General features: G+C 53.1%; 2 protein-coding genes across 7 annotated transcripts in view; both read right to left on the reverse strand.

The window, feature by feature from the left end:
• Window positions 1–182: 182 nt before the first annotated feature.
• On the reverse strand, window positions 183–6,582 carry CRYBB3 (crystallin beta B3). The gene is made up of 6 exons (XM_040463897.1): window positions 6,495–6,582; window positions 5,045–5,135; window positions 3,350–3,468; window positions 2,681–2,813; window positions 1,639–1,781; window positions 183–499 (listed from the first exon to the last, which is right to left on the reverse strand). Exons 2-6 carry the CDS (start codon window positions 5,117–5,119, stop codon window positions 334–336), a joined length of 636 nt encoding a protein of 211 aa, XP_040319831.1. The 5' UTR covers window positions 5,120–5,135; window positions 6,495–6,582; the 3' UTR covers window positions 183–333.
• A 1,773-nt stretch (window positions 6,583–8,355) lies between these two features.
• KIAA1671 (KIAA1671 ortholog) overlaps window positions 8,356–26,313 on the reverse strand; it is a 199,693-nt gene continuing 181,735 nt past the window's right edge. For 5 of the 6 annotated variants that reach the window (XM_040463818.1, XM_040463819.1, XM_040463821.1 and 2 more), the window contains 6 exons: window positions 25,160–25,415; window positions 22,293–22,467; window positions 20,074–20,198; window positions 18,700–18,833; window positions 15,027–15,109; window positions 8,694–13,833 (listed from right to left, as the gene is read on the reverse strand). In XM_040463818.1, the coding sequence (XP_040319752.1) occupies window positions 15,031–15,109; window positions 18,700–18,833; window positions 20,074–20,198; window positions 22,293–22,467; window positions 25,160–25,415 (769 nt within the window). In that variant the 3' untranslated portion in view covers window positions 8,694–13,833; window positions 15,027–15,030. Of the gene's footprint in view, window positions 8,367–8,693; window positions 13,834–15,026; window positions 15,110–18,699; window positions 18,834–20,073; window positions 20,199–22,292; window positions 22,468–25,159; window positions 25,416–26,313 lie in introns of those variants that run through there. The other variant, XM_040463820.1, reaches the window with a different exon arrangement.

Genomic DNA, 26,313 nt, shown 5'->3' on the forward strand with positions numbered 1-26,313 from the left:
TGGACAGACGGACTGACTGACAGATGGAAACAGAGACAGGAAAACAGACACAAGATCAGTGCAAGTTGTGCATGTGACTCTGCTTAAAAGGACTAGAGCCCGGGGGTGAGCCCAGCTCACAGCCGACCTTGGGGACTCTCAGAACCCTAAGGCCCCAGCCCCCTCAAGAAGTGACGCAGAGGAACATGGCAGGTGGGGGACCGGCCCCAGGCTTTATTGAGTAGATTCCGGGGAAGGGGGGACAGGCAGACCATCACCCTGGCCCTGGAGCCTCCTCTTCTTGCCTCTGCTGCCCCCCAGGGCGGGCCTGGGCCACTGGGGCCTGGGTGCCCTTCAGCTGCTGAGGAAGCAGCCCCGCTTGTGCCACTTCTGGTCCCGGATGCGGCGCACAGACTGCAGCTGCGGCTGGTTGGCGTCCCACTCGTTCCAGTGGCGGTACTCACCCCGCTCGAACACGTACTGGCGCCCACGGTAGCCGGGGAACTCGTAGCCAACCCACCTGCCGGGTACCAAGGTTGCGGTAAGGACGGTCAGCCTCCTGCCTCCAGCCAGACCGAGGCTTTTAAAGCCGGCATCTGACCACGCTCTCTGCCTGCCTAAATTCCTCCCTGGCTCCCCAGTGCCCTCCGGATGAATTCAAACTCCCTACCCTGCTCACAGGTCCTTCACCAAACATCTCAACATGTCTTCTCTACACCCCATACTCCAACCTCTCTCATACTACTTTCCTTGAAACGGAGTGTCTCTGAACCCTTACACATGCTTTTCCCTACGCCTGGAACACTCTTCCTTGCCTCATCCATATCCCTCTCCCCTTTCATTCATCTTCTTTACGTCTCGATTTGTATGTCTCCTCCTCCAGGAAAGCCTTTGCTGATGTCCCCAGGCTGAATCAGAGAGCCCCTGTGAGCCTCCCATCACAATCCTGGTCACAATAAATTGTGAATACCTGTCTCCTTGTCTGTCTCCCCAGCAGACTAAAATTCATGAGGGCAGAGGCTGTGTAATTCTTGCTGCCACCATATTATACACATAGAAATGCTCAGTACAAAGTTGTTGAATAAATTACTATCAGGGAGGAGTGGCACCTTTTAAGGCTCAACCCCAGATCTCAAGCCCACAGAGTGAGATGTAGTCACTGACAAAGGGAAAATGATCCTAAGATTGCATTAACAGAGATATTAAGCCTAGAAGGAGGGAGGTGATGTACTACGCACTCTCCTGTATACTATTCAGGTCGTATCTAGAGAACCCCTATGTCACTTCTCACCTGGGTAAGAAGGGCAAGGACTGTGAAAGGAAACAAACAAAAATGCCCCCGAGGATCAGTTCAAGGGCCTGGGGAGGTTTGGCAAAGGAGTGAAGACCTAGATAGGGACAGGTAAGAGCAACAGATTTCACTTGATTTAAAAATAAAGATAAAACTTCCGACAAGTCAATGCTTCCTGGAAATCTAATGGTTATGGAGGGTGAACAATTAGCCATTCCCATCATGGGCCCCGCCCCCGCCCCCGCCCCCGCCCCCGCCATGCCTGGAGAGGCAGGGAGCGTCCGCTGTGTAGGAAACACAGCGAACAGAGAGTCTATTTAGAGCCAGAGGGCGGGGCAGGGGCAGGAGTGGGGGGTTGGGTCCCTTACGTCCCGTTGATGGCCCGGATGCTCGCCACGCGGTCCTGGAAGCCATGCGCCCAGAGGCTGGGCACGTCGTCATCCACTATCTCCATCTTGCGGCCGCTGAAAGCTGGGTTCTCAAACAGGTGCAGCTTGTGATCCGGGCCATCCTGGGGGCGAGATCACGTGGTGAGCCGGCGGCCCCTCCCACGCTCAGAACAGGGCTTCTGAGACGTGGGAAAGAATCCAGTCACCACAGAATAACGCCTACCCCCGAGCGCCCCCTGCCCGAGGGAGGGGATTCAGGAGATGCCTGCAGGAGGGACGGGAGGCTAGGGAGGTTCCTCCAGAGCCAGCCTCCTTGGGAATCTTAGAGCCAGGGAGCCATGAAGCCGAGAGTGGGCCGTGGGGCTCCTATTAAAACTCCATCATTTAGCAGCTAGGGAAACCGAGGCACAGAAAGGCCGGAAGGAGATAAAAATCAGTAAGGCAGGAGGATTCCCTCCTGACTAAACCAGGTTCTGACTGTGGTCTTCTTAGCTTTCTTCCCACTGTAGCATCAGTGAGTGTGACGAGAAGAAAGGGCTGGAGCAGCCACGGAGGGTGGGTGGAGCAGGTGGGGGTGGGGCAGAGCAACATTTAAGAGTGTCGCTGTGGATCGAGTCCCTTCCAGGTGTCTGAGGAAGGCAGGTGGAGAACCCGAGCTGCTTTGCAATTACTTTCTGAAGTTACTTTCCGGGATGCGTTGCTTTAAGGACAATGCTGGTCTGGGACTGGACCATGTGGCTCCTGATTTTAACAGGGTTACAGAGGGAAGTGTCAGTGCTGTGCTGGCGAAGTCCAGATGTGAATCCTGGTGTCCCGGTCCCCAGCCCAGTGGCCACTGGACCATAGCCAGCTGCTTCTCAGCCCGCACAACCTTTTAGGTCAGAAACGAAGACGGCCCTTTCCCAGCCAGGTCCGTACCAGCCCGGCCCCAAGCTAAGCTTGCGCAGTGAGCCTTCCTGACCCAGCTCCCAGCCGGTCCTGCTTCTAGGAGCTCCCCCAAATGGGAAGGAGCTGTACTCACGATGTGCAGGGGCCGGAGGGACAGGAGGCTGTCGCTGTGGTGGCTGTTGGACCAGGCGTCCCAGCGAGGGTAATCCCCCTTCTCCAGGACAAACTGCTCGCCACGGAAGGCCCTGCGTTCGAACGCCAGCCACCTGTAGGAGGAAACCGGCCTGGACCCGCGTCTCCTGAGGGAAGGGCCCCCAAAGCTGCTGACCTTCGACCTTGAACCCTCCCTCCAGCCCTACCACTGATCCCTGGTCCAGGTATGAAAGGAGCTCCCGGAACATACTGGCCGCTGAGACTCTGAGCCAGAAAAACATCCTGGGAAATAGTGTAAAGAATCCGTTTTATGTGCAGCCTTTGTGTAGGTGCTCAGGAACCTTCTTAGCACAATGCCTGGCACCTAGTAGGTAATCCAAAGATAATTCCTCTCCTTTCTCCACCTCTTCCTCATTATTATTGTTATGATTGTATTGTTATCTATGTGCACGTTTCCATTCATTTTCACAGACACTCTCTCTGAAGCACGTGCCAGTGTTATCCCCATTTGACAGATGGGAAAACTGAGGCCAGAGATGGGAAGGGAGTCGCCTAAGACCCCACAGCAGACCTAGACCTGGAACCCGGACCTCCTGACCCCCGGAAGGCTCAGGGCTGTGAGGAGGGGGCTGGGGGCCCAGGTACTCACGGCCCAGACTCCACTTGGATGGAGCCCACCTTCTCCAGCAGGCTCTCCGTCAGGTTGGGGCACTCAGCCGAGAGCTCGCACCGCTTGCCCTGGAAGTTCTCCATTTCGTATACGATCACCTGAAAGGGCAGCATCCTGAGCATCCCAGGGGCGTGGAGCTCCCAGGGCCACCCCTTTTTCCCCTCCCTCTGCAGGGTCCTCCTTGGGGCAGGGCCAGGAGGACCATCCCTCTCTGCCTTGGACGTGCTGGGATCCAGCATCGACTGTAGGCTTGCACTGCCCCCTCGTGGCCACACGTGGGAATGTCTCCAGGAATCTCAAACCAGGATTGCAGCTACTATCTGACCCCAAACTAACAGGGTGAAATGACCCAGGGGAAGGAAATGAAGCCGCTTATGGTTAGGAGGGAATGTGGGCCCTGTTTTAAACTTTTCAAGAGAGGCCAGAAATCTGTATTTCCCTTAACGTGGAATTTCCCTGTGCCAACGAAGGAAACAGCAGCTCGCCACGTCTGAGTTGACCTTCACCTGTCCCACGCCCAGAGAGGGAAAGACTGCAAAGGAAGAGGAAGGTTTTGCCTCTCTTATCCACCTAGAAGCACAAGCTGTCTTTGCAGAAGGCCCCTGAGTTACATCTGTTCTGGTCATTTTATAGAAGGCTCAGAAAGGGTACTTGTCCTGGGCTGCACAGCAAGTTAGGCAGAGGAACCAGGATTCGGTAAGTCGGCTGGCTCTTTTCTCCTGCACGCTGCTATGGAGGAGGCCCACGGAGCCAGGAAGGGCCTGTGGTGGCATCTGCCTTCCAGGCGGGCACTGCCTCTGCGTCTTTGCAAAGGCCTTTAGAAGTCCCTAGACCAACCCTGTGGTCCCCCCAATCCCAAGACGAGGAAGGCCTCTTTTCTTCCCTTCCACTTTCTTTAAAGCCACCAGCACAAGGCACCTGGGTGGCTCAGTGGGTTAAGCGTCCGGCTTCGGCTCGGGTCATGATCTCACGGTGCGTGAGTTCGAGTCCCGCATCGGGCTCCGTGCTGATAGCTCGGAGCCTGGAAGCCTGCTTCGGACTCTGTGTCTTCCTCTCTCTCTGACCCTCCCCCGTTCATGCTCTGTCTCTCTCAAAAACGAATGAACATTAAAAAAAAAAAAAAAAAAAAAAAAAGAAAGCCACCAGCACATCCTCAGAACTGCCCCCACCCACAGTTATCCCTTTAGTCAACCTATCCTCCAACCCCATCTCAGGTTAAAGCCCCCAGGGAGGCTCAGAGAGGGGAGAGCCAACAAATTCCAGCCGTCCGAATTCTCCTTAGCTGGCCAGGGCAATGGCCTTTACATTTAGCTCTAGCGCCGGCTCGGGGGGCCGAGACAGCGAGCATTGTTCCATTTTCCAGATGGGGCTGTTGAGGCCCAGAGGAGCCAGAGAACTGAAGTCAGGCAGGAGAGTCCGAGCCACGTCTCCTGAAACCCCTGGGGCCTCTGTGCCCCACTGAGACAGGCTGCGTGTGTCCAGTTCCGTTCTCCAGATGAGGACACAGGAGAGAGGGTGCAGTAAAGGCGTGAAGGGAGTGAGGTGTCTTTCTGGCCCCCGATGGCTGGCAGGGGTTTCTCTTTCTGGAGGCCGGCTGCCTGCTGGGGAAGCTGACCCTGAGGCCCAAGAGCAGCCCCCGGCCCGGAGCCGCTGGGACCCCTTCCCGCCCCGTACCTTGTAGCTGCCCCCAAGGCCGCCGTGGCTCTTGCCCGCTGCAGCTTGCTCGGGTGCGCCATGCTGTTCCGCCATCTCGCCAGGAACGCGTCTGGCTCCAAGCAGAGGAAAGTGAGTCACGGGGTGCACCGGGACGAACGAGGTACGGATGAGATTGAGGTCGAAGGTGAGCTACAGAACCTTTTGCTGCTTTGGGGGACGTGGTCGTGACTCACAGCACTGGGTCATTCAGTCATTCGACAAACATTCACTGAGCACCTCTCATGGGTCACAGGACTGGGCCTGGCCCCAAAGCGCGTCCCCCTCCCCCCTCCCCAACTACTCCCCAAAACAGGGTTCTTCAAGCTCTGTGTAGGCGCACCACCTCCGGACCCTGGCCAGAGGGTGGGCTTCCGCAGGGTTTCTCTACAGGGATCTCTCCCACCTCCACACTCTGGGCTACGGTCTTCTGTTCACTCGTTACTCTGTTCACCCAAGATTCCAGGAGCACCTGCTCAGTGCCTGGCCTGGGGCCGGGTAACCCGGATGAACGGCAGACTACAGACTGGTGGGAGATGGGCAGACAGACAGACAGATATCCAGAGAATGCACGATGCAGGACCAGATCCCGGGACACCTGCTCTGGCCCGGTTTCCAGACGTTTGGTGATTTATTCCATATGCACTTATGGAGCACTTACTGTGTACCAGCCACTTAAAGACACAGACACAGACAGACCGTTCCCTGCATCCCTGTGGGGACCGTGACACAAAACACAGGCCCCACAGTAGTCACGTGGGAGGATTCTCATGATTGTCCTGCGACACACACACGGGACTGTTCTCCAGTTTATCAGCACACACACATGCATGCAACTTGCACACACATAAGCTCCCGTGGTCCTTGTACACAGTCACATGACACCCACTGTACACGACGGCCCCCCCCCACCTGTCACACACACACACACCGTGCCCATCTCAGACATCCGCAGTGGTCCACAAGGCACACACATCTACACCCCGCGCCTGACTGTCCCCCACCATGGCCCCAGCGCCCCCACTGCTGGCGGGTGCAGCTGCGGAGCCCATATGCTCTGGACACAGGCCCAGGGATGCATATCCTACAGGATGCTTGTCCTGTCTATGCCTGGCCTCAGCAGGTCACGGGGCCTGGCCCAGCTCAGGGAGGACCCTCAGGGTCCTTGGCAGCCCCCAATTTGTTCACCCCCCTTCCTCAGCTGCGCTTAGGAGGAAGCCTAAGCACATGCCCGGGGACTCTTCCCTGGCCACCTCCCTCTGATATCAGTTGGGCTTGGTGGCTGGATCGGCTCCTCCCTCTTGGCTCCAGCCTTTAAGTGAATCCCCGGTTTGTGCAGGGGCCAGCCGTGCATGCCCCAGGGAGATCCCCAAAGGTCTGGGCCTGCCAGGGCAGCTCTCGCCTCCCCTCCCCTGCCCATCCCAGAATGAACCTGCTGCTGTAGCCTCAGGAAGAACAGAGGGGCCAGCACCGTCTGCAGACTCAGTCTGCCTTTGCTCGGAGCGTCCTATTTATGGGCGCTTTTCGACAACCCAGCACATCCCAGCCTGCTGAGGCAGCGCCCCGTCCACCCGATTCCGTTCGGGCCATTTCACTCCAATAGTGGGCCCAGGGAGGCCCCAGTGCTTGTGTCCTCCACCATGGCCCCTGATGGCTTCCTGGGGGCAGACGGACCTCATCAGCTTTGTTGGAAGCCTGACAGCGCCGACGGGCGGGCATCGGGGTGTAAAGCTCTCCAGTGCCCCCCAACTCCCTTTCTTTGGCTTCCTGGAGCTACCACCTTCCTAATCCGCTAAGTGACATTTTGGGAATGGTACCAGTTCTTAAAGCGAGGGGCCCTGGAATCAATTTTCCCATGTGCCATTATGGCCTAAATTTTAAGTCAGGTCATCCTAAACATAACCCCCAAATTGGGTGTCCACGGGATGCTGTAACAGACCCAACAAAAATTTATTTTCTTCATATAGAGGCATATATGGCTAACAGCTACCATTTATTGAAGATCTACTATGTGCAAGGCTATGTGCCAACTTCATGAACATTATGTTTAATCTTCACCCAGCCTGCCTGCTTTTTTCCTTCCTTTCCTTCCTTCTTTCCTTCCTCCCTTCCTTCTTTCCTTCCTTCCTTCCTTCCTTCTTTGAGAGAGGGGCAGAGGGAGAGAGAGAATCTTAAGCAGGTTCCCTGCTTGACACAGAGCCCGATATGAGGCTTGATCCCACAGCCCTGGGATCATGACCTGAGCCGAAATCAAGAGTCAGATGCTTAACCAACTGACCCCCCCCCCAGGTGCACCCCCCCCACCCAGCCCTCTTTAGGGAAGGAATTACGATCCCCACTTTATAGATGATTCAGAAACTAAGTTCAGAGAGGTGAAGTCACTTCCCAGAAGCACACAGCAGAGAGGTGGAGAGGCTGGCTTGACCCAGGGCCCAGATCTTAGCCTCAATAGAAATAAAGGCAGTCATGATTGTTACCTTATTTATGATCCCCAAAAAAGCCCCCCAAAACAAACAAAAAAATGAAACAAAAAACAAAACCCAAAGAGAAAAACAGAAGCCAAAAACAAATCCAAACCAAAACCCTAGGCCCATACATTTTTAAAGTATGATTAATGATGGTTGGGAGACTAAAATGAGGAGAGGGCCAAGGAGTGAATTGTCAGGAAACAGGGGTTGGTTTTGTTATTTTTGGCTAAAATCCTCAAGTTAGCCTAGAGCCCAGTGACCCCGCGTCTCTGGAGATGGTGATGGAATGCTGGGTGGCAGCTGCAGCTGGCCTCTGGAAGCAGGTGACCTCGGGGGCGCTGCTGGAGGTCAGAGCCACATCTGCAAATGGACAGCCACGGAGAGATCATGAAGCAAAACACTCAGACTGGGGCTTTCCTGCTTCTGTCCGTGGAGGATCCTTCTGGGCAGTTCAAACCAAGGGACTACTTCCTGCTGGCCATCGTGGGACCCAGAGCCGGTTTTGCCCCCTTAACTTGGGATGCAGTCACCACCTGCTAGGGATCTAGGGGGGAAGGTCTAAGGGGGATCTGGTGTGACTTCCTCCCATCCGATCCTTTAGGATCTCTGGATCCTAAAAGGACCTACTGTGTGGCCCAACACTTTCACATGCCACGTTTCCTCCGCCTAAAGTTTCTCAGTATCGGGACTATTGCCATCGGAGGCCAGTTGATTCTTGGTGGTGGGGGGAGCCGTCCTGTGCCCTGTGAGATATTGATCTGCACCCCTGGCCTCTACCCATTAGATGCTAGAAGCACCTCCCGTCCCTCTTTGTAATAACCAAGAATGTCCCCTGTCTTTGCCAGGTGTCATCTGGGGGCCACTATCCACCCAGTTGAGGACCACTGGCTTAAACTCTTGCCCGCTACTGCCGCTATCAGCACTCCCACAGCCGGGAGGAGGCAGAATGAGGATTCAACCCCACGTTGAATGGAAATCCTGCTTTGTCTCCACGGGTCCCCTTTCCCAGGACCTCAGCTCCCCCCCTTCCTGCCGGTGGCCCCCAGCTCAGCACAGACAACAGACCGACTCAGCTGGTGCATGCATGGGAGAGTCCATTCATCCGCACACTGACACACGGAGTTCTCCAGTGCAACTTGCATCGACACTGACACACGGAGTTCTCCAGTGCAACTTGCATCGAAGCTTTATTTGCTATTTTCATAGTCTGAATGCAACATCTTTGTACATGCAAAGGTCATCGTGTTTAATGGCAGCTGGCCAGATTCCCAACTGCTCTTCTGTGCGTATGAAACCTCTTTACAGTTACAAAATATAAAAGCACTTGTAGATATCCAATACTCTGTGAGGTCCAGGAAGCCCCCATTTGTTTTAACGTTAAAAATATAAGTTTTTCTAGATGAATTCTCAGTCACGCGATTAGAGACTCTTTTTGGGATTGGATAAAGTACCTGTCGTCCACCTTCTGTTCAGAACCCCTAGAGCTTGTGAATTCATAAGGCAATTGCAGGAACACCAGCAGGCCGGTTTAACTTACCTATACACAGGACTGGAGTTTCTTTCCTACCGTGACTCAAATATCTCAGGAAGGGACCCAGAAGAAAGGCTAGGAAAATATATAGCGGATTTATATATATTTCCACTCCCTCCATCTTACAAAGTGTTTTGAGGATCAGATCCATCGGGGAAGTACATCGTTTCTAGGATATTAGTATGATTTAGGAAACAGCACAGTACAAAATTACCTTCCATAACACAATATATTATTTTTGAGCCCCCTATTTACAGAATCTATAAGGCTATGTGAAATGAGACCAGTAAAAAGCTCAAATTGTTCTTTAGACAACAGCATTTTTTTTTTTTTTGTAGGCGTGACACCACTGGAGATTGTCAAAAAAAGGGGCCAGTCGGATTCATAGAGGGAGATGTCCCGGCACCAGGTTGGACAGTGACTAAGAAGATTCGGGGAGAAGCCGATTGATTTTAAGGGTTAGCGCTCCAGGAACCTGAGGCTGAGTCTGCAGAACCCAGATTTCTGCACCCCTCCCCACAGGAATCAACCCAAACAAAAGAAAGCAAATTCTAGACGGGTGGGATGGTGGGAACCAAAGGACAGAGGGTGGCGAACACCTGTCACACTCGCATACTGACTGGCTTTCTATGTGGCCCTACATTTCCAGAACCTCGGCTTGCCCAGAATCCCAGCGGGGTTGACTCATAGCACAGCAGAGCCCGGAACCGTGGCTTTCTAGGTGGGTGTAACCCAAGGTGGGCTGCCTTCCACATGTGGAGTGGGTCCTACCTGTTCCAGGTGGCTCCCTCCAGGTCAGTGCTGTCCCTCCCACCCCACCGAAGACACAGTTTTGCTTCCATGTTTAATACATGGCGGTGGAAGAAAGGCACAATTGAGGCTGTAGGTTTCTCCATTACGGTGGTGACTTTGCCACGGCGTGAATTAAGGGGGGAGGGTATCCCCCATTGGACAGAGATCTTCTCCTGCCTCTACTTCTCCCCTCAGGCTCACCCTGAAATTCTAGGGACAGGAACCTAGCTTCCTGTGTTAAGGGACAGGATTATGGGGCAGGGAGAAACACAAGGATTGAGGGGGAAGAAACAGAAACTGATGAGGGAGAGACAGGCCTGCCAGCATTCTCCTTGGGAGGGACACTGTCTTTTGTGCAGGCCCGAGTCACCTGTGAGAAAGTGTTTAGTTTGGGAGGCGATCTGGCCATGTCCCTGTGGGTTTTCAGCTTTGTGATTATGCCTAGCTCCTGGGGCAATCTGGGGGTGTGACAAAGACATGTACAAGCATAAATGGACGAGGCAGTTCACAGCACCGGGTGGGAGCAGCTGAGCTCTCCTGTGGGGAAAGCACATCAAGGGCTTCCCCCCAATCCCTTGCGCAGCCCCTAAACTCTGGGACCTCAGGCCTGTGCCTGTTTCTATCCTGGCTCCTTAGCAATGCCTAGAGTTGGCCTCACTTCCCAGGACACACAAAGGGAAACACATTTGTCTCACAACAGATGACTTGGCTTGTCCCCCTGGAAAAACTCCCCATCTCATTGTCCTTTTCCTGAATCCTGGACAACCTGAGGCTGTCGGGTCAGTGTCCTTCAAAACCCCCAACATCGAAACAACGCAAGCCTTTGAGTTCACCAGAATTTGTCTGATGGCACCAAGGAATTCCCCACAACACTGATTTTTGAGGTCTCACCATGGGATTTCACAAGCCAAAGGCCTCTGTTTCATTAGGCAAAAGACCATGAAGAAGGGGACCCACTGGAGGGGAAAAACACACAGACTTGATCAAAAGACCAGCCATCAAAATGCTGACGTGCAAAGGGGGTGTGTGTGTGTGTGTGTGTGTGTAGACAGAGGGAGAGACTGTGCGTACATAGGGTTTTGTGTTCAGTAGAAGGCTCTCATTTAAGGAGAGCCAAAGGCCCCCAGGAAGGCGGTTGGATGAGGGCAGGTGACTTGATTGCATACAAATGGTTAAGGCATATTAAGTTAGTTTTAGAAGACACAGATATCCAAAGGTGGCCCAGGCAAACTCAAGAAACTAGCATACAACTGTCCACTGAGCGCCAGAGCTCACTCAGTTTAGAAAGAGGAGAAAACCAATGACACACGTGCCCAGCTATCCGCAAAAGTTCCAAAGCATCAGTCACTTCTAACATCATTGCGCTGGTCATAGTGGGATCCAGAGCTCATGGGGAGCCTGCAGGGAGACGGTGGCTCCTGACCCCCTGTGATGGTCGTTTGTACAGTGGAGAGGTGAGGCTGCTCTAGTCACTTTCAGGGGGGGCGGACTTTGTACATCCTAATCACGAAGGAATTAAATGGATTCTTATTTCCAATCAAGGTGTGGGAGGATAGGCAAAAGATCTCCAGATTAATCTCACGTTCAAGTGTTCTTCTTTCCTGTTGGATATACTGGGCTACAACAGAACTGAACCTTGGAAAGTTCTGCATGGGTGAGTATCAATATTCTCATTGAACTGAGCAGGTAAATTCCTACTGTCCAAAATGGCATCAAGGGACCCTTCCCGCCTGAAGGAAAGACAGACAGGAGCCAGGAAGAGTCAGGGTCAGAACATGCGGAGTGTCTTTAAAGGGGATCTATTGACCTGGAAAGCCATTGCATCAAAACTGTTCTAAAACATTAAGTGGATCTAAAAAAAAATTTAAAAAAAAAAAAGGAAAGGAAAGGGAAAGTGAAAGGGGAAAGGGGAAAGGAAAATCACAAAGCAGCAGTTCCTAGATGCATCCCACCCAATGCCCCAGAGAACTGATTGACCACTAACTTGGGGAATGAAAGGAATTCAAATTATTACCAAGCAGGGCCAAACCTCTAGACACAGATGCAATGAGGCTTCCAGATGCAAAAGGTTGGGTGGGTAACATGGTTCAACAACTGCCCGTAAGTAGCCAAAGTTCAGCCAAAAGGACTGGCAGGGGAAAGGGGGGTGGGGCTTCGGTCCCTGTCCGTGGTGCTGAACCACAACTGCCCTCCGGGGCCCAGATGTTTGGCTTAACCTGAAGAAACAGGATTGCTCTTCACCCCCCACACCCACCCCCCAAGAGAAGGAAGAGATGGTAAAGGGTGAGGGAGGAAGAAGAGATGGGGAGACACATGGAGACCCCTGGAGACATGGCCAGGGGGAAGGATGGTATGGTATGTTTTGACACCCTTTGCAAATAATGGATTTATCAAGAAAGATTTTCACATCTTGGGAAGTCAGGGGGTGGGCGTACATGTGCTCAATCCCCATATATAGCCTTCCATATGTAGCCTTAGGAAACTCAGCCCTGGCACCCCTCAGCGGTCACAGGGTGCCCTGTGAACGGCCCAGGCAAGGTTGGCACAAAGTTTATGGCGACTGCAGGCATGGCAGGTGGCCAGTCAAGCATATCTGGGATGTTTGCGGGAGCCTTGGGTTTCAGAGGTGGAGGAGGCTGGTGTTGAGAATCTCCAAAAAGAATGATGATCCCCAGAGGTCCTGGAGATTCCTGGGAGTGAGCTTAGTGCTATCAAGAAAAAAAAAAAAAAAAAAAAAAGAGGCAAGGTGAACCTTATACTTTGTCACCTAGCATCCAGCACTTTTGTCCAGAGAAGAGTTTCAGCAAGACCCTTACTTCCTGCGTTTGGACCTAAAATAAGCACTTGGTCAGGTGGAGTTGGCAGGGGACGGAGGAGTGGTAGAAGGAAGAGGTGAAAAGAAAAAAAAAGAACCCCCCATTCATGCATTTGTTCAAAGACCTATTTGGAAACGTTCTTCCATGCCGGCAGTGCGGGTGATGTTCAAAAACGACTGGAGATAAAGATTCTCAGGGCAGGTCTGATGTTTGAGTGAAAAGGCACTGCCATTAGGGCTGCAATTTATGAACATTTGAGGCCAAGGGACAAAGGCCACACCATAGAAATCAGAGCTCAGATGGAAAGGAGCCAAGAAGATTGGTATACAAGGGTGACAATTAGAATTTGTTTTAAAAGCATCGGGTAGGGATGAGATAACCTGAGATGATCCAATATGTCAAGCAAACTCTTCACATATCTTTCCTTCTGCTCTTTAACATAAAAAAACATATGTACATATCTAATTTCAAAGAAAATTGGCTGAATTATTGCTTTAACGTCTTCTAAAGCAAACAAAAAAGACGTATAATGAGACAGGTCAACTATGCACACAGCCCCACTGAAAGGATTAATACACTGCAAAGCCGTGTGTGTTTAAAAAATTGGAACTGCTGATTCTTTGAGAGGGAGGGAGACAGAACTTGCCAAAAAAGCAATCAAAACCCCAACCCTGTAACACTGCCGTGGACGACAGTTACAGCAGGAAACGGATGGTTTCTTCTTCCTTGGAAATATGCTCTTGAAAGAGACCTGCCCTGGGGTTGGAGGACGAAGTGCTTTCACAATACAGGTGTTTTTCCAGAACCCAGGGAGATGGTCCAGCCTCAAACCCATGTTCCTGGAGTGGTGTCTAAAAGTAGGTAGAAATGCACATTTTTATGGAAAACACAAAACCACCAACGTGGACAATTCTGGGCAGCCTGGCTTCGTTCTCAGCCTGAAGTGCTGTCTGGGGAGACGTGCAACTGCTTGAGGAGGGTGGGTCTTGCCGCCCTGATCCGGGGTGAGCTTGCGGAGGGCCAGGAGGCCCCAGCCGGTGTTCTCCACCCAACTGCAAGGGCCCAGGCAGGTAACCATGTGCAGGAACGAATGGCAGCAGCGTGGCCTCGTCTTCAGGTTCTGACAGTTAAGGCTTCTGTTCATTAGACGTGGCAGTGTCCCGTCTGGAGAGGAAGAGACAGTCCTGACGTCAGCAAGGGGAACATGTGACCCTATGTGTCTCTGCCATTAAGCCTTAAAACCTTTTCTGGGTATTCTCCAAGACGGCCATCCCCACAAGCCATAGGTTAGGAAAGATGAGTTTGGGGTTTTGTTTTGTTTTGTTTTGTTTTGTTTTTTGGAGGAGTGGGGTGAGAAAGGTGGCCGGTGGTCAGATGCAGTGGAACAAATGTGAAATTTAGGGTCAGGTCAGGGTTCCAGCCTCAGTTTCCTCATATGGATTTCTATGAGTTTAACTGAGATATCACATGTATAGCCCTAAACACAAAATAAACACGGGCTCTGATTCCTTATCTAAAACTGAGCACAGATTTAGATGGGAATTTAGAATTGCGGGGGGGGACATTTATTATATAAACGTATATACATGCATATATGTATTATGTAACATACATATATATTATGCAAAGCCCTATCACACCTGCAGTGTAATGTAAAGACATCCATGCAGGTCAGGTTTGCCTCTAAGTAGGTCATGAAAATGCTTCATTGTCGGTGTCTTCTTGATTTGAGGTTTGTGCGTAAGGGGCTGGAGGGTCTCCTGTGCTGCTCATGTCAGAGCAGACTTTTAGGGAGCATGAACCACATGCTCCTACCCCTAGGACTAACCACCGGCACTTTAGCGCATCTTTACTGAGCCCTGGGGACCGCTTGGCAACATGGACGCGATTAGCCCATTTTACAGATGGGGAAACTGAAGTTCGAGATCTGAAGTCATTTGGGACCTGCACTGGGGCATATCGAATCATCTGACTTTTTTAATCTTTTTTTTTCCAAATTAATTTTTAATTATGCAGGCTGTATATGAATGCAAAAACTGGGGACATTTTGGATTAAGCTAATCTCGGATGTCTCACCATTCCACTTTATGAAAGCATTTGGAGAAGAGCCTAGCCAAGTGCATGAGCCCAGAGCCCAGGTTTATCTGGCTCTTCCCCTAGGCTGTCCACCTGGGTTTTTTCCCCTAAGAGGAAACAGGTCACCACAGCCCTCTTTATACGAGCCCGGAACACCCGCACCCATTTCCCCTTTTCTCTCCTAGGGTCCAAAAGTCTCCAACCCTTTGCCTTCTGGCCTAGGTTCCTGACTCTGCAGACTGCAGGCTCTGTCCACGTTCCCCCACTGCGCCCCTTCATACCTGCTCAAGCTTGGTTCTCATACAGGCTTTGCCTCTTCTTTGATTTCAGCTCCTTTAACCACTGGGGAGAGGGCTCTTCCGACCTGAAACCACAAAGCCAGTGAGAGTCAAGCGTGAGCCAGACTGAGGACTCCCTGCAGGCGGGGCTATGCAGTACCAGACTCCAAACCCTCTGTGCCGAGGCGCCGCTGAGCTGGGCATTCGCAGGTAGGAAAGGTGCCCGTGTTAACGTGACTGATGAGCAAGAAACGGGAATCAAAGTGCCCAACAACGAGGAACATTAAATAAATCGTGGTATGCCCATTCTATGAAATAATCTGCAGCTGTGAAGTCATTTGACACAGAATTATTTCCATCCATCAATCCATTTGTCACCCAGGCGTGTCTCCATCCTTCTAGCTCTCCACCCATGGAAATGCCCATGATGGTTATTTGTATGTGCCAATGTGGCTAGGCCACAGTACCTAGGTATTTGATTAAACATTATTCTAGATGGTTCTGTGAAGGTATTTTCTAAAAAGAAATTAGTATTGGGATGGATGCCTGGGTGGCTCGGTCGGTTGAGCGTCTGACTTCGACTCAGGTCATGATCTCACGGTTCTTGGGTTCGAGCTCCGCATCGGGCTCTGTGCTGACTGCTTGCTCAGAGCCTGGAGCCTGCTTTGGATTCTGTGTCTCCTCTCTCTGCCCGTCCCCCGCTCACATTTTGTCTCTGTTTCTCAAAAATAAATAAATGTAAAAAAAAATTTTTTTTTAAAGAAATTAGTATTTAAAAAAAAAAATTGGTAGACCTTGAGTAAAGCAGATTACTCTCCATGTTATGGGTGGGCCTCATCTAATCAGTTGAAGACCTTAATAGACAAAGACTGAGCTCCCCACAATTCTGATAACAGACTGCTTTGGGGACTCAAACTACAACATTGGTTCTTCCCTGAGTCTCTAGCCTACTGGCCTGCCCTATGGATTTGGAAGTTGCCAGCATCCACAATCGTGTGAGCCAGTTCCTTAAAATAAGTATCAATCTCTCTCCCTCTCCCTCTCCCTCCTTCTCTTTCCCCCTCTCTCTCTCCCTTGCTCTCTACCTTTCCCATCCCCCGCCCTCTTCCTCTCCCTCTCTCTCCCTGTCTCTTCCTACTCTGTATGTGCATGTGTATATATACATCCAACTGGTTCTATTTCTTTGGAAGACACTGACTAATATGTCGCCCGTATGACACAGATAGATGCCTTATGTTTACCAAATGGTAACAAATGATTGTTTGGAAGAGGTCAAGATTTGTTTTAATTTTTTTTTTTTTAAGAACACACACCCAGAAAAGTACTCAAACCACAAGTGCACAGGTCGACACATCTCTCTAAGTGAAGACATTTGAGCAGCTGCCGTCTCAATGGTGACACTTCTGAGTATTTTATTGTTTACTTTCTTCACGTACTTTGCTGTGTCCTCCGAACTGCTTGTAATGAGAACGTACCATTTTAACAAAAACAATAAAGTCATCATCGTTTGAAATTTTATTCAAGAAAAAGATCGTTTTTATGAAGATTGTCTAATGGCCTTGGGAAAACGGTCACATGAAACACATTAACGGGAAAATGAGCTACGTACACACACGTCATCTCAATTACATTTAAAATTACATTCAAATGGAAGGAGAGAGACCCCAGCATCACACTGGTGGTCTTGGGGGGGAGGCGCGAATCATGGGTGATTTTGTTTTCTGTTTTATATTCTTTTTATATTTTCCAAAATTTCTATGGTGGGCATATACACTACTTTTATAATTCAAACACAAGTACTCGCGAGACCTGATCTACGCTGTTCTCAGGGAGAGTCCCTGACCCCATGGCCCCGGAGGGCTCGGGGAACTTGGTGACCCAGAAAGAGGGATGGGGGGGTCTACGAAGAAGGAGAGGTCCCCTGGGCAGACAGGGCTCCGGGCCACCCCAGGCAAGCCTTGCCTGATGGCGGAGGCACAAGACCCGGCCTCCAGAGCTGCCTCTGAGACCCTGGTCTGGTCTGGGGGCTCCTCCAGCCCCAGAGAAATGCTAGAACCTTCTGCTGACTCCAGAGCGATTCTCGTGTCCCCAGGGCATGAGAGGCACCATCTCAGCTGTGGCCTGTTTCTCTCTCAACCTCTTGTCTTTTGCTTCCCACAGCCCACCCTGTGCTCTAATAATAGGCCCTGCCCACAGCTCCCCGTAATATCGTGCCTCGAGGCCTTTGCACGTGCTGTGCCTTCAGCCTGGGGCCCCCCTCACGCTGCCTTCTCTTTGTCCATCGTGACTCGGCTCAGGCTACCTCTTCTCTTGGAAGCCTTTTTCTGCACTTTCCTTCCCCAAGTCTGGGTTATGAGTCCTTCCTCTAGCACGGGGGTCCGATAGAGAGCCAGAGAGTAAGTCATTTTGACTTTGTGGGTCAGGAGGTATGTGTTATGACTAGTCAGCCCTGCAGCCTGTAACAGGAGAGCAGCCGTGGACAATACACAGAGAATAGGTGTGGCTGTGTGCCAATAAAGCTTTATTTGCAAAAAGAGACCGTGGGCGGAATTTGGCCCGTGGACTACAGCTTGCCAACCCCTGCTCTCTCACAGCACTTACGACATTACAGTCCTAGCAGGAACAACCCCTAACTTTTATGTGCTAACTCGTGACGAGAATCCCACTATCCTTTCCTGAGCACGTGCAGAAGGGCTCTGCACACCCTTCCCCAGTTCATCCTCATGACCGCCCTGGAAGGTCAGGGGGGGTTGAGTCAACCCATTTTGCGGATGAGGAGACTGAGGTTCAGAGAGGCCCAGGGACTCTCCCAGGCCACGCAGCTCTCAAGCTGCACCTCTGGGATGAAGCCCGGTTGTGTGATGTGTGTGACCTGAGCGCCCTTAAAGCGTGCTCTGTAACCTCCACCCCCAGCTGCTGAAGCGCCTGGTCTGGGAGCCCCCTGGGTGGGGGAGGGGGCAGGTGCCGTGCTGGGCTCGTCTCTGTGTCGTGCTGGCCCAGCCTGGGATGGGGGCAGTGACGCGACGCAGGGCAGCTGAATTAAGCTGTCTTGCTCAGCCTGGCTGTGCCCTACCATCCATCTTCCAGGGTCTCCCTGATTCTCCTGAGACGAAGGCCCTTCCCTGGAGGGTAAGAGGAGGGAGGATGCCTCCGTTTCCCCATCGGTCTGGAGAAGGCTGGGCTAGCTCAGTAGTCTTCCCACAACAGAGCCTTGGACTTCCATGGGGGACAGAGTGAGGCCAGCTGCCTTGATTCCTGGTCCTCTACCCCCACCTCCGTGTGTTTTTATTTTTATTTATTTAAGTGTTTATTTATTTACTTTTGAGAAAGCGAGAGAGAGACAGCGAGTGGAGGAGGGGCAGAGAGAGAGGGAGAGAGAGAATCCACAGCAGGCTCTGAGCGGTCAGCACAGAGCCCGACGTGGGGCTCAAACCCACGAACTGTGAGATCATGACCTGAGCTGAAACCACGAGTTGGACGCTTAACCAACCGAGCCACCCAGGTGCCCCACCTCAGTGTGTTTTCAGACATCAGGCTGCTGAGAGTTCCAGTGATCAAAGTTCTGCTTCTAAAGGGAGAAAACAGTTGAAACTCTCTTTCTGTTCTGTTTTAAGCACCCCCCAGAAGTGCATCCTGAGTCTGGGGTTGGGGGGGCCTCATCCGCAGGACCCCTCACCTGTCGTCCTTCTCCATGCTGGAGGGCAACACACGACTGCCCAGTTGGAAGGGGGACTTGGGGGTCTTGGGCTGGGGCGTCCAGCCTGGGGTCTCGCCGGGACTGTCTGCCTCTGGCCTCTTGTGCAGCTGAGCCTGGGGAGAAAGAGCCGAGTCTGTAACTGCCTCTGGTCTGGGAAAGGGTCCCATCTGATGGCATCATCGCTGCACGGTGACAACAGGGCCCCCCAGCATCTGAACTGGACCCAGGCAGGAAACACAGCCTGACCTCGGAGGCTAAGAGAAACTGGAGGCCAGGCCTGTGGTCCATGCGGCCACCCTTGACCACTAGGATCAAAGGACCACCATCAAAACCCCACACAATCATGTTGTCTTTGATGGAAAAGTCACCATTTGCATGTTCTCAGGTCAGGACGTTCTATCTCCTTTAACTTCCCGAGAACCTGGCCATGGAGGTAATGGCCTCATCCTGCAGAGGACGTTCAGCTCTGCCAAGCTCCTTGGTCCTGTGTCCACATGAATAAAATGAGGCTTTTTCACCATCGGATTCCCGCAGGAAAAAAGCAGGGTGCATTTTCGCCCATTTTTGGAGGGCCTGGCTGGGGACGGGGTGACAGTACGGTGGGCACAGGGTTCTGAACCTCGGGGGTCCGGGGCTGGGACAGTGGCAGGTGACAGCTGTCTCTGAGGCAGCTCTGGGACGGCCCCCCCTCACTACCGTCTGCCTCACGGCTCTGTGCACAGGACGCCCCCCGTTTGGGCTCCACCAGGCCTGACATGACACACAGTAGCCCGCTTTCCCATTTCACAGAGGAGTTGTCGAAAGGTCAGAGCTCAAGCAGTTCGCCCAGAGTCACAGTTTTCGTGAACTGGCACCCGGGTCTGCCCACCCCCACCCCCAACTCCAGGGCTCCTTCCAGAATGAGCCTGCTGGCCTCCCTTGATGGTAACTGACGACCAAGCGTCGCCTGTGGCCAGGAGTGACCCCAGCAGGTGTGGCTGCCACCGGGCTCGAGGAACTCGTGCTAACCAAAGCAAACGGACTGCAAGGGCCTCGTTTTCACAGGGCGCAGTGGATCTGAGCTGTGTCCAGGGACCCAAGGACTGGCCTCGGGAGTTAACGCACGCGTCCACCTGGGAGCCCGGAGCCTTTCACCACCTGCTATGTTAGGCCGCCCTGTAAGATAGCGTTTGCTCCAACGCTGGACAATAAAGCCAAAAAACTAAGACATTGCCATGTTGAAGGCCTATAAAATCAACCACAGGCACCAGCATGCAGAAGAAAGGCAGAGAAGGAGGGAGGGGGGAAAGAGACACGGGACCCGTTCTCTGCACTGCCATGGTTGAGGGTCATTCCGGGTGTGAAGCGTGGTACCTTTAGCACGGCCGGGTCCATGCCTGGAAACACGGGCATCCTCTGGGGATGGCCGGTGGGGGTCCTCTCGGCCCTGTGTGGCTTCTCCTCCTCATCGGACTCTTCCCTCCTGGGCGATTTCTCTTCTGTTGCAAAGAAAAGAGCACGAGGTCATTGGCGGCCAGCGGGTCCCCCGCACACCGTCCCTCACGTGGTCCTCATACCGGCCCTGTACGGAATGGATCACTGGCCCAGTTTACAGACGAGGACAAACTCAGGTGCCTCATCAGTGGCAATACAGTACGATGGGTGCTCTCCTGGGAGAAGGGACAGTCAGACCCACCTCCGGGCTCCCAGCTCCTTCCAAGTCAAGGAGAGAGAAGGAAGTCCTTGGCGGAGAAAAGGACACAGAAATGCTTTCAGCCAGCAATGCGTGCGGCCCGTGCTCTTAAAAGACGGGGTTGGGGGCTTCGTGTGTCTTGTGGGAGGCCCGCTCAGAGCTGGACCAGGAAGCTGCTTCCTTTAGCCCAAGCCCCCTTTTCAGGGACTTAACTGCATGGCCATGCTGCAGCCTCGTAGGAGACACTTTCGGGGGTGCGGACTGTTTGTCCCCACTCCTCCAGGAGTCAGGAGCGAGGGGCTTTAGCCTCCCGGGGGGGGCCCTGGCACGGGCTTGGAAGCAGTGAGGGGTGTAGGGAGGGGCTGGGGGGGAACGAGGCAAGGTCTGCTGCTCTGGACCCCCCAGGCCATGCAGGGAGCTGGGGTGGGCTCAGAAGGCATACCCCCAGGCCTCCCCAGCCCCAGGCTGGCTCCTCAAGGCTGCTGGGAACCAGAAGGATGCTGCCATGTTCCAGCTGGGGGTACTGGTGTGCTTCTGTCCCCACACTGTTGTTGGGTTTTTTGTTAATGTTAATTTATTTTGAGAGAGAGAGAGAGAGAGAGAGAGAGAGAGAGAGAGAGAGTACATGAGTCGGGGAGGGGCAGAGAGAGAGAGGGCACAGAGCCTGATGCAGGGCTTGATCTCACGGACTGAACCGTGAGATCAGGATCTGAGCTGAACTCGAGAGTCGGATGCTTAATGGACTGAGTCCCCCAGGTGCCCCTCCCACATTGGTTTTTATTTGCTCCAGGCAGCTCGGTGGAGTTTGGCTCAGAAAACCCAGGAAAGTGTGCAGAGAGAAGTCTTACACCCCACTGTTGGCCATGGGTGAACCCCAAGAGGACGAAGGCCCTGCAATGGCGTGGGTGGGACTAACTGCTGTGTATGTGTAGACTGGGGGGGGGGGGGTGTCACCTGCTATGGTTTCCATTATAAGAAGAGATTTTGCTTCTTCATGCACCTCCATGGCTCCCCAGCCACAAAGTCGAACTCCTTAGCAAGGAATCACGACTGTCCATGAGCTGGCCTCTGCCCACCTCTCTGGCACGATCCCTGCTATTCCCGGCTTGAGCCACCCCAAACCACCTAGGCCCCCGACACACACACAGATGTTCTTTCTACACACCTGCCCCTTTGATCCCATTGATAGTTTTGTCTGGAATACCCTTCCCTGGCTAATTCCTGTTGGCTCCTTAAGATTCAATTCAAAGGATTCAACCAAAGAAGTCCTCAGAGGAAAATGTGTAGCCTTAAATAACTTGCTACAGGGGCGCCTGGGTGGCTCAGTCAGTTAAGCGGCTGACTTTGGCTCAGGTCATGATCTCACGATTTGTGGGTTCGAGCCCCGCATTGGGCTCTGTGCTGGCAGCTCAGAGCCTGGAGCCTGCTTTGGATTCTGTGTCTCCTTCTCTCTCTGCCCCTCCCCTGCTCACACTCTGTCTCTCTCTCTCAAAATAAATAATAAACATTAAAAATAGTAATTATAATTTATTAGAAACAAAAATGGCAGATGATAAATAGAACTGATGTTCCAACTCGAGAATCTGGGCTCAGACCAGCAAACAAATGGAAAGAAGTCTGAGTAAATTTAATAACGGTAAAGGCAGAAACAGTAAAATCCTATTAAGTTGTGCCTCTGTCCTTTGCAACCTGTGCAGCCCCAAATTCATAGGTCATCCTGACAAAAGCCTTTTTCACCTGGTTTCTAATAAGGTCTGTAGAGTGAGAGAGCACAGTTTCCTCTGTAACTGTGTTCTAATATCCTACAACCGATAAGGGCAGGAAGTTCTGCTCAGTGTCTAACCCAAATCCATCCTGCTGTTCAGCATGGTATCTGGGCAGAAAGGGGTGCATGGCATACCCGTTGAGTCCTTGAACATCCACGCATTGTCAGCCTCGTCCTCCAAAGGAGACCTGCTCTCCGACTCGCTGACTCGGCTGCGCCGGAGGGCGTGGGAGATGGGGGCCCGGCGGCGGCTTCTCTTGCTGAGCTGCACCCGGGTCTTGAGGGCACTTGAGTCGAGGACTGAGGTTTGCTTTGGGAGCAGCAGGGAGGGGGAAGGAGAAAAGCACGGGGACCATTAACTGAGGGCACCACCCGCGGGAGGCGTGCGTAGCTTCCCTGATGCCCGAGATGCTGTTTAGGTGGTATGTGGGCCACCTGAGCCCGGGAGCCTAAATCTCTCTGCGAAACATACCATGTAGGCTGGTCACAAGAATCCAATGAAGGCGGAACGCCCTAGCACGGAGCCAGCCACCTGGTGGACAGGAATGCAAGTGCCCTTCCCCTCCGCGTGACACCTCGGGAGCAGGTAAGCTAGAGCAGCGCTTCGTATAGAGCAGGAGCCTGATGTGTGTTTGTTGGCTGGTTGAACGAATAGCCGAATACATCATCTCACCGAATCCTTGTAGGAACCTTGTCCGCGCAGGGCCCATGAGCTGAGGCACTCTCTGCGTGGTCCCCCCTTTGCTCACGATAATTCAGGGCACAGGTAGGGGCGGGCAGGGCAACGCGCCTGCACCAAGCACTCGTCTGCAAGCGTCACGCTCCGAGTGGTGGCAGGCAGACGGTCAGTGATGCTTTCCGAGCTCATCACCTCCCACGGTGCGAGGGCCGGGGATGCAGACCACCCAGGTAGGCCCAGCATAGAGGACGGGCGGTCACTCATTCGGGGATCGCCCGGGGGGGATGGTGGTGAAGCACTCAGAGCTCTGTGCTCAAGCCCCACTCGGTTCAAAGCTTAGCTGTGGGACCTCGAGCGGCGGACTTCACCTCTCTGAGCCTGGGTGTCCCTCTTGGTAAAAAGGGGACCCCAATCATATCCGCTTCCTCTGGGAAGCTGGGAGAATTCGGTGAGCCCAGGTATGGAAAGCCCTGCTTTCACACAGGGTCTGAAAGGCTCCCACAGGCAAGAGCTGTTACCGGCCAGCTCGCGTGCTTGCCTGCAATGTTGGTCTCTCCCTCTCAGGTCTACCTTGGAGAAATTCCATCACCCAAGGCCTTGCTGGACAAGCGATGACGGGCTAATTTCAGTGAGTCATTTCCCAGTTGGGAAGCGGCACACACCACACCGGGGACAGGAGGAGGGAGCTAATGTTTGTGCACCTGCCTCTCAAATTGGTCACAATGGCGTCCAGCGGTGGGACCTGATGGGACTGGGGCAAGAAGGGGAGACACGACTCAGAGGCAGTGGGGGCGGGGGAACTACCGAGAGGGGTGGCTGCTTGTGATTTCCCAGGGCTGCTCTTGCAGCCACAGGCTGGGGCTGTGGGTCTGGATACCTTAGTGTCGCACCTTCCCTTTCAACCTCCAAACAGCCCCCACGGGAGACCCGAATCGTGGTGGGCAGTTCATGGAGACCTCAGTGTGCGTTCAGCCAGCTGCTGGACCCGTGCTCGGGGACACCCGCATCTGAGCCACCCAGTGGCCACTTTCGTTCCCTAAGCTGCAAAATGGGGCAGGCATTTTTGCCTCTTGGGGTTACTGACATGTAAGCAGTCCAGGGACTGACACTCAGGGACCAGTGGCCGCTGACGTTGCTGTTGATATTTATAATGGCCACTGAGAAAGAATTGCTTAGGGTTCTAGAAGGTTAAATCCAGAGGATTAGGTCACGGTGACATCATACGAGCACGGAAGCTACAGCAATGCTTGGCGCATAGCTTGAGCTCAGTTAAGTGTTTGTCGAATGAATAACTGAATATATCGCCTAACTCAAACCTTAGTCCATGTTTATATCGGGGGTGGCCCAATGGAGACCGAACTTGTGTCTTTCCCGTCTCTGCCCTTCCTTACCCAGAGGTGCCATCGAGAGACCCGGACCATACTTAGGAGGGGGCGCTCCCTCTGAGGACCCAGAGGGAGACCTTTCTCCTCAAGCAGCAGTGCTCCTTCTCTGGGGAGAATCCGGGCCGCCATCCCTGAGAGTATAGGCCAAGACGGCGGCTTGCCTTTACATTTTGCATCATTTAGATGATGCATCCACAGGAGGGTGGGCAGGGGATGGCCCTAATGTCAGAGAAGGATTGAAAAGGAAGATGTCCCTGACCCCTGCAGGGGGGCAGCTCCTGCGGGAGGGAAGAGTACAGACGCTGGTCCGGAAGGGGCTGGAGCAGGATGCTTCTGGGCCTGGGTGGCTGGCATCCAGGAGGCTGGGGACCCACATAAGGGCTGTCTGTGCCGGGGGGCGGGGGGCGGGGGGAGGGGTGGCTCTGCTTCCTGGAACTGCTATTATGCATTTCTAGAGAGACCGGGATCCCCGGGACCAGAGACACCTCGCACCAAGCCAGACCTCGGCGTGGACACCCAGCAGGATGGGTCTGAGCAAACTCCAGACTCGGCATGCCGGGAATGGCGAACTCAGGCAGACCCCCCTCAGACGTCCTGCTGACCTAGCAGGTACGGGCTACGATCGGTTTTAACGTGAACACACGCGATCACATTTGAGGTCATGGAGCCCATCGTGCTGGTTATCAGCGGATGAGGAAGCCAAGGCTCCGAGAGGTGAAGACATTTGCGGGCATACGGTAGGTCCCAGCTACAGGCAGACATCGGTCCCATCTCAAAGACTGTGCCCTCTGCACCTGCCACGGGGGGGGGGTGGGGGGTGGGGGGGGCGCGGGCACACAGATTCTACCCCCGGGAGGGGCAACTGGCTGGGAGATGGTGGAGCAACCCTTTCAGAAGGAACGACTCTTCCCGATGCACGTTCCCACTTCCTGACTCACATCAATGAAGGAGAAGTCGTCCACGCTCTTCGCAGGGCAAGCGTCCGGCGGGGGCAGCCCCTCCGTCCCATCGGTGGATTCCAGGTCAGTGCTGGATTGGTCCACGCTGGTGCTCCGCTGGTCCCTGGAGCCGCTGTGCTGGTCCCCGGCCGAGGTGGCCTCCGTCTGGGAGGACAGGGAGGACAGGCGGCTGCCGGGCAACTGTTTCCGCACCGACACGGCACTGCTGTCTGGGGACGGGGACTCGGGAGCCAGACTACAAAAAAGGAGGGAAGGCAGATATGATTGTGCAGGTGGTTTCAGAGAACTGAAGTGCGAGCAAAGGAAGCGGCAGAAAGCAGGTTTGGGGTGTGTTTTATATGCCAGGAAACAAGACCCAGGACATCCCTGTGGGATAACCTTTCTGGGCCCAGCCAGGTGCTGCCCATGATGCCTCCAGAACATTCCACAGGTGTGGAATGGAAGGGGTCAGTCTTGCCCCGCTCAAGACCCTCCGACCCTGTACTGGGCAGGAGTGAGGGAGCCACTGGTTACACGCGGCTACTGGGCCATCCCCATGTGGCACGTGTGAGCCCAGAGTATAAAGTACACGCGGGATTCCCAACACTTTGGATTAAAAAAAGAGAGAGAGAGAGAGAATGTAAAATACTGATTACACGTTGAAATGATAACATCTCAGATCTGGATTCAATAAAACGGTGTTATTTAAGTTGAGTTGTCAAGATTAATTTCCACCTGGTTTCTTTCTTACTCTTTTGACGTGGCTACGAGAATATCTTAAGTTACCCACACCTCACCTTTGCGGCTCGAGCTGTATTTCTGTTGGACAAGCACTGATGTCAATAAAAAAAAAAAATCGCCAGCAGTCAGTTGAGGAAGAGTGGGAGGTGGGGGAATCTTCCACGTGGCTCTATTCATTCGTTCATTCACTCAGGCATGCATGTGATCAAGATTTACTGAGCACTTACTCTGTGCCAGGCACTATGCTAAAAACTGAGTCCCTGAATCCTCTTCCCAATCCTGTGAGGGTCACCCTCTGATCTTGAAGCCACCACAAGGCCATCAGGTGGGATTCGCCTCAGGAAATTAAATATTGATCCCACTAAAGATGAGGAAACCGAGGCACAGAGATGTGAAGTAGCTGGCCCAAAGGG

Source organism: Herpailurus yagouaroundi, unplaced genomic scaffold, assembly GCF_014898765.1.
Source record: "Herpailurus yagouaroundi ecotype Mexico unplaced genomic scaffold, PumYag 428, whole genome shotgun sequence".
NCBI classification, from domain to species: Eukaryota; Metazoa; Chordata; class Mammalia; order Carnivora; family Felidae; genus Herpailurus; species Herpailurus yagouaroundi.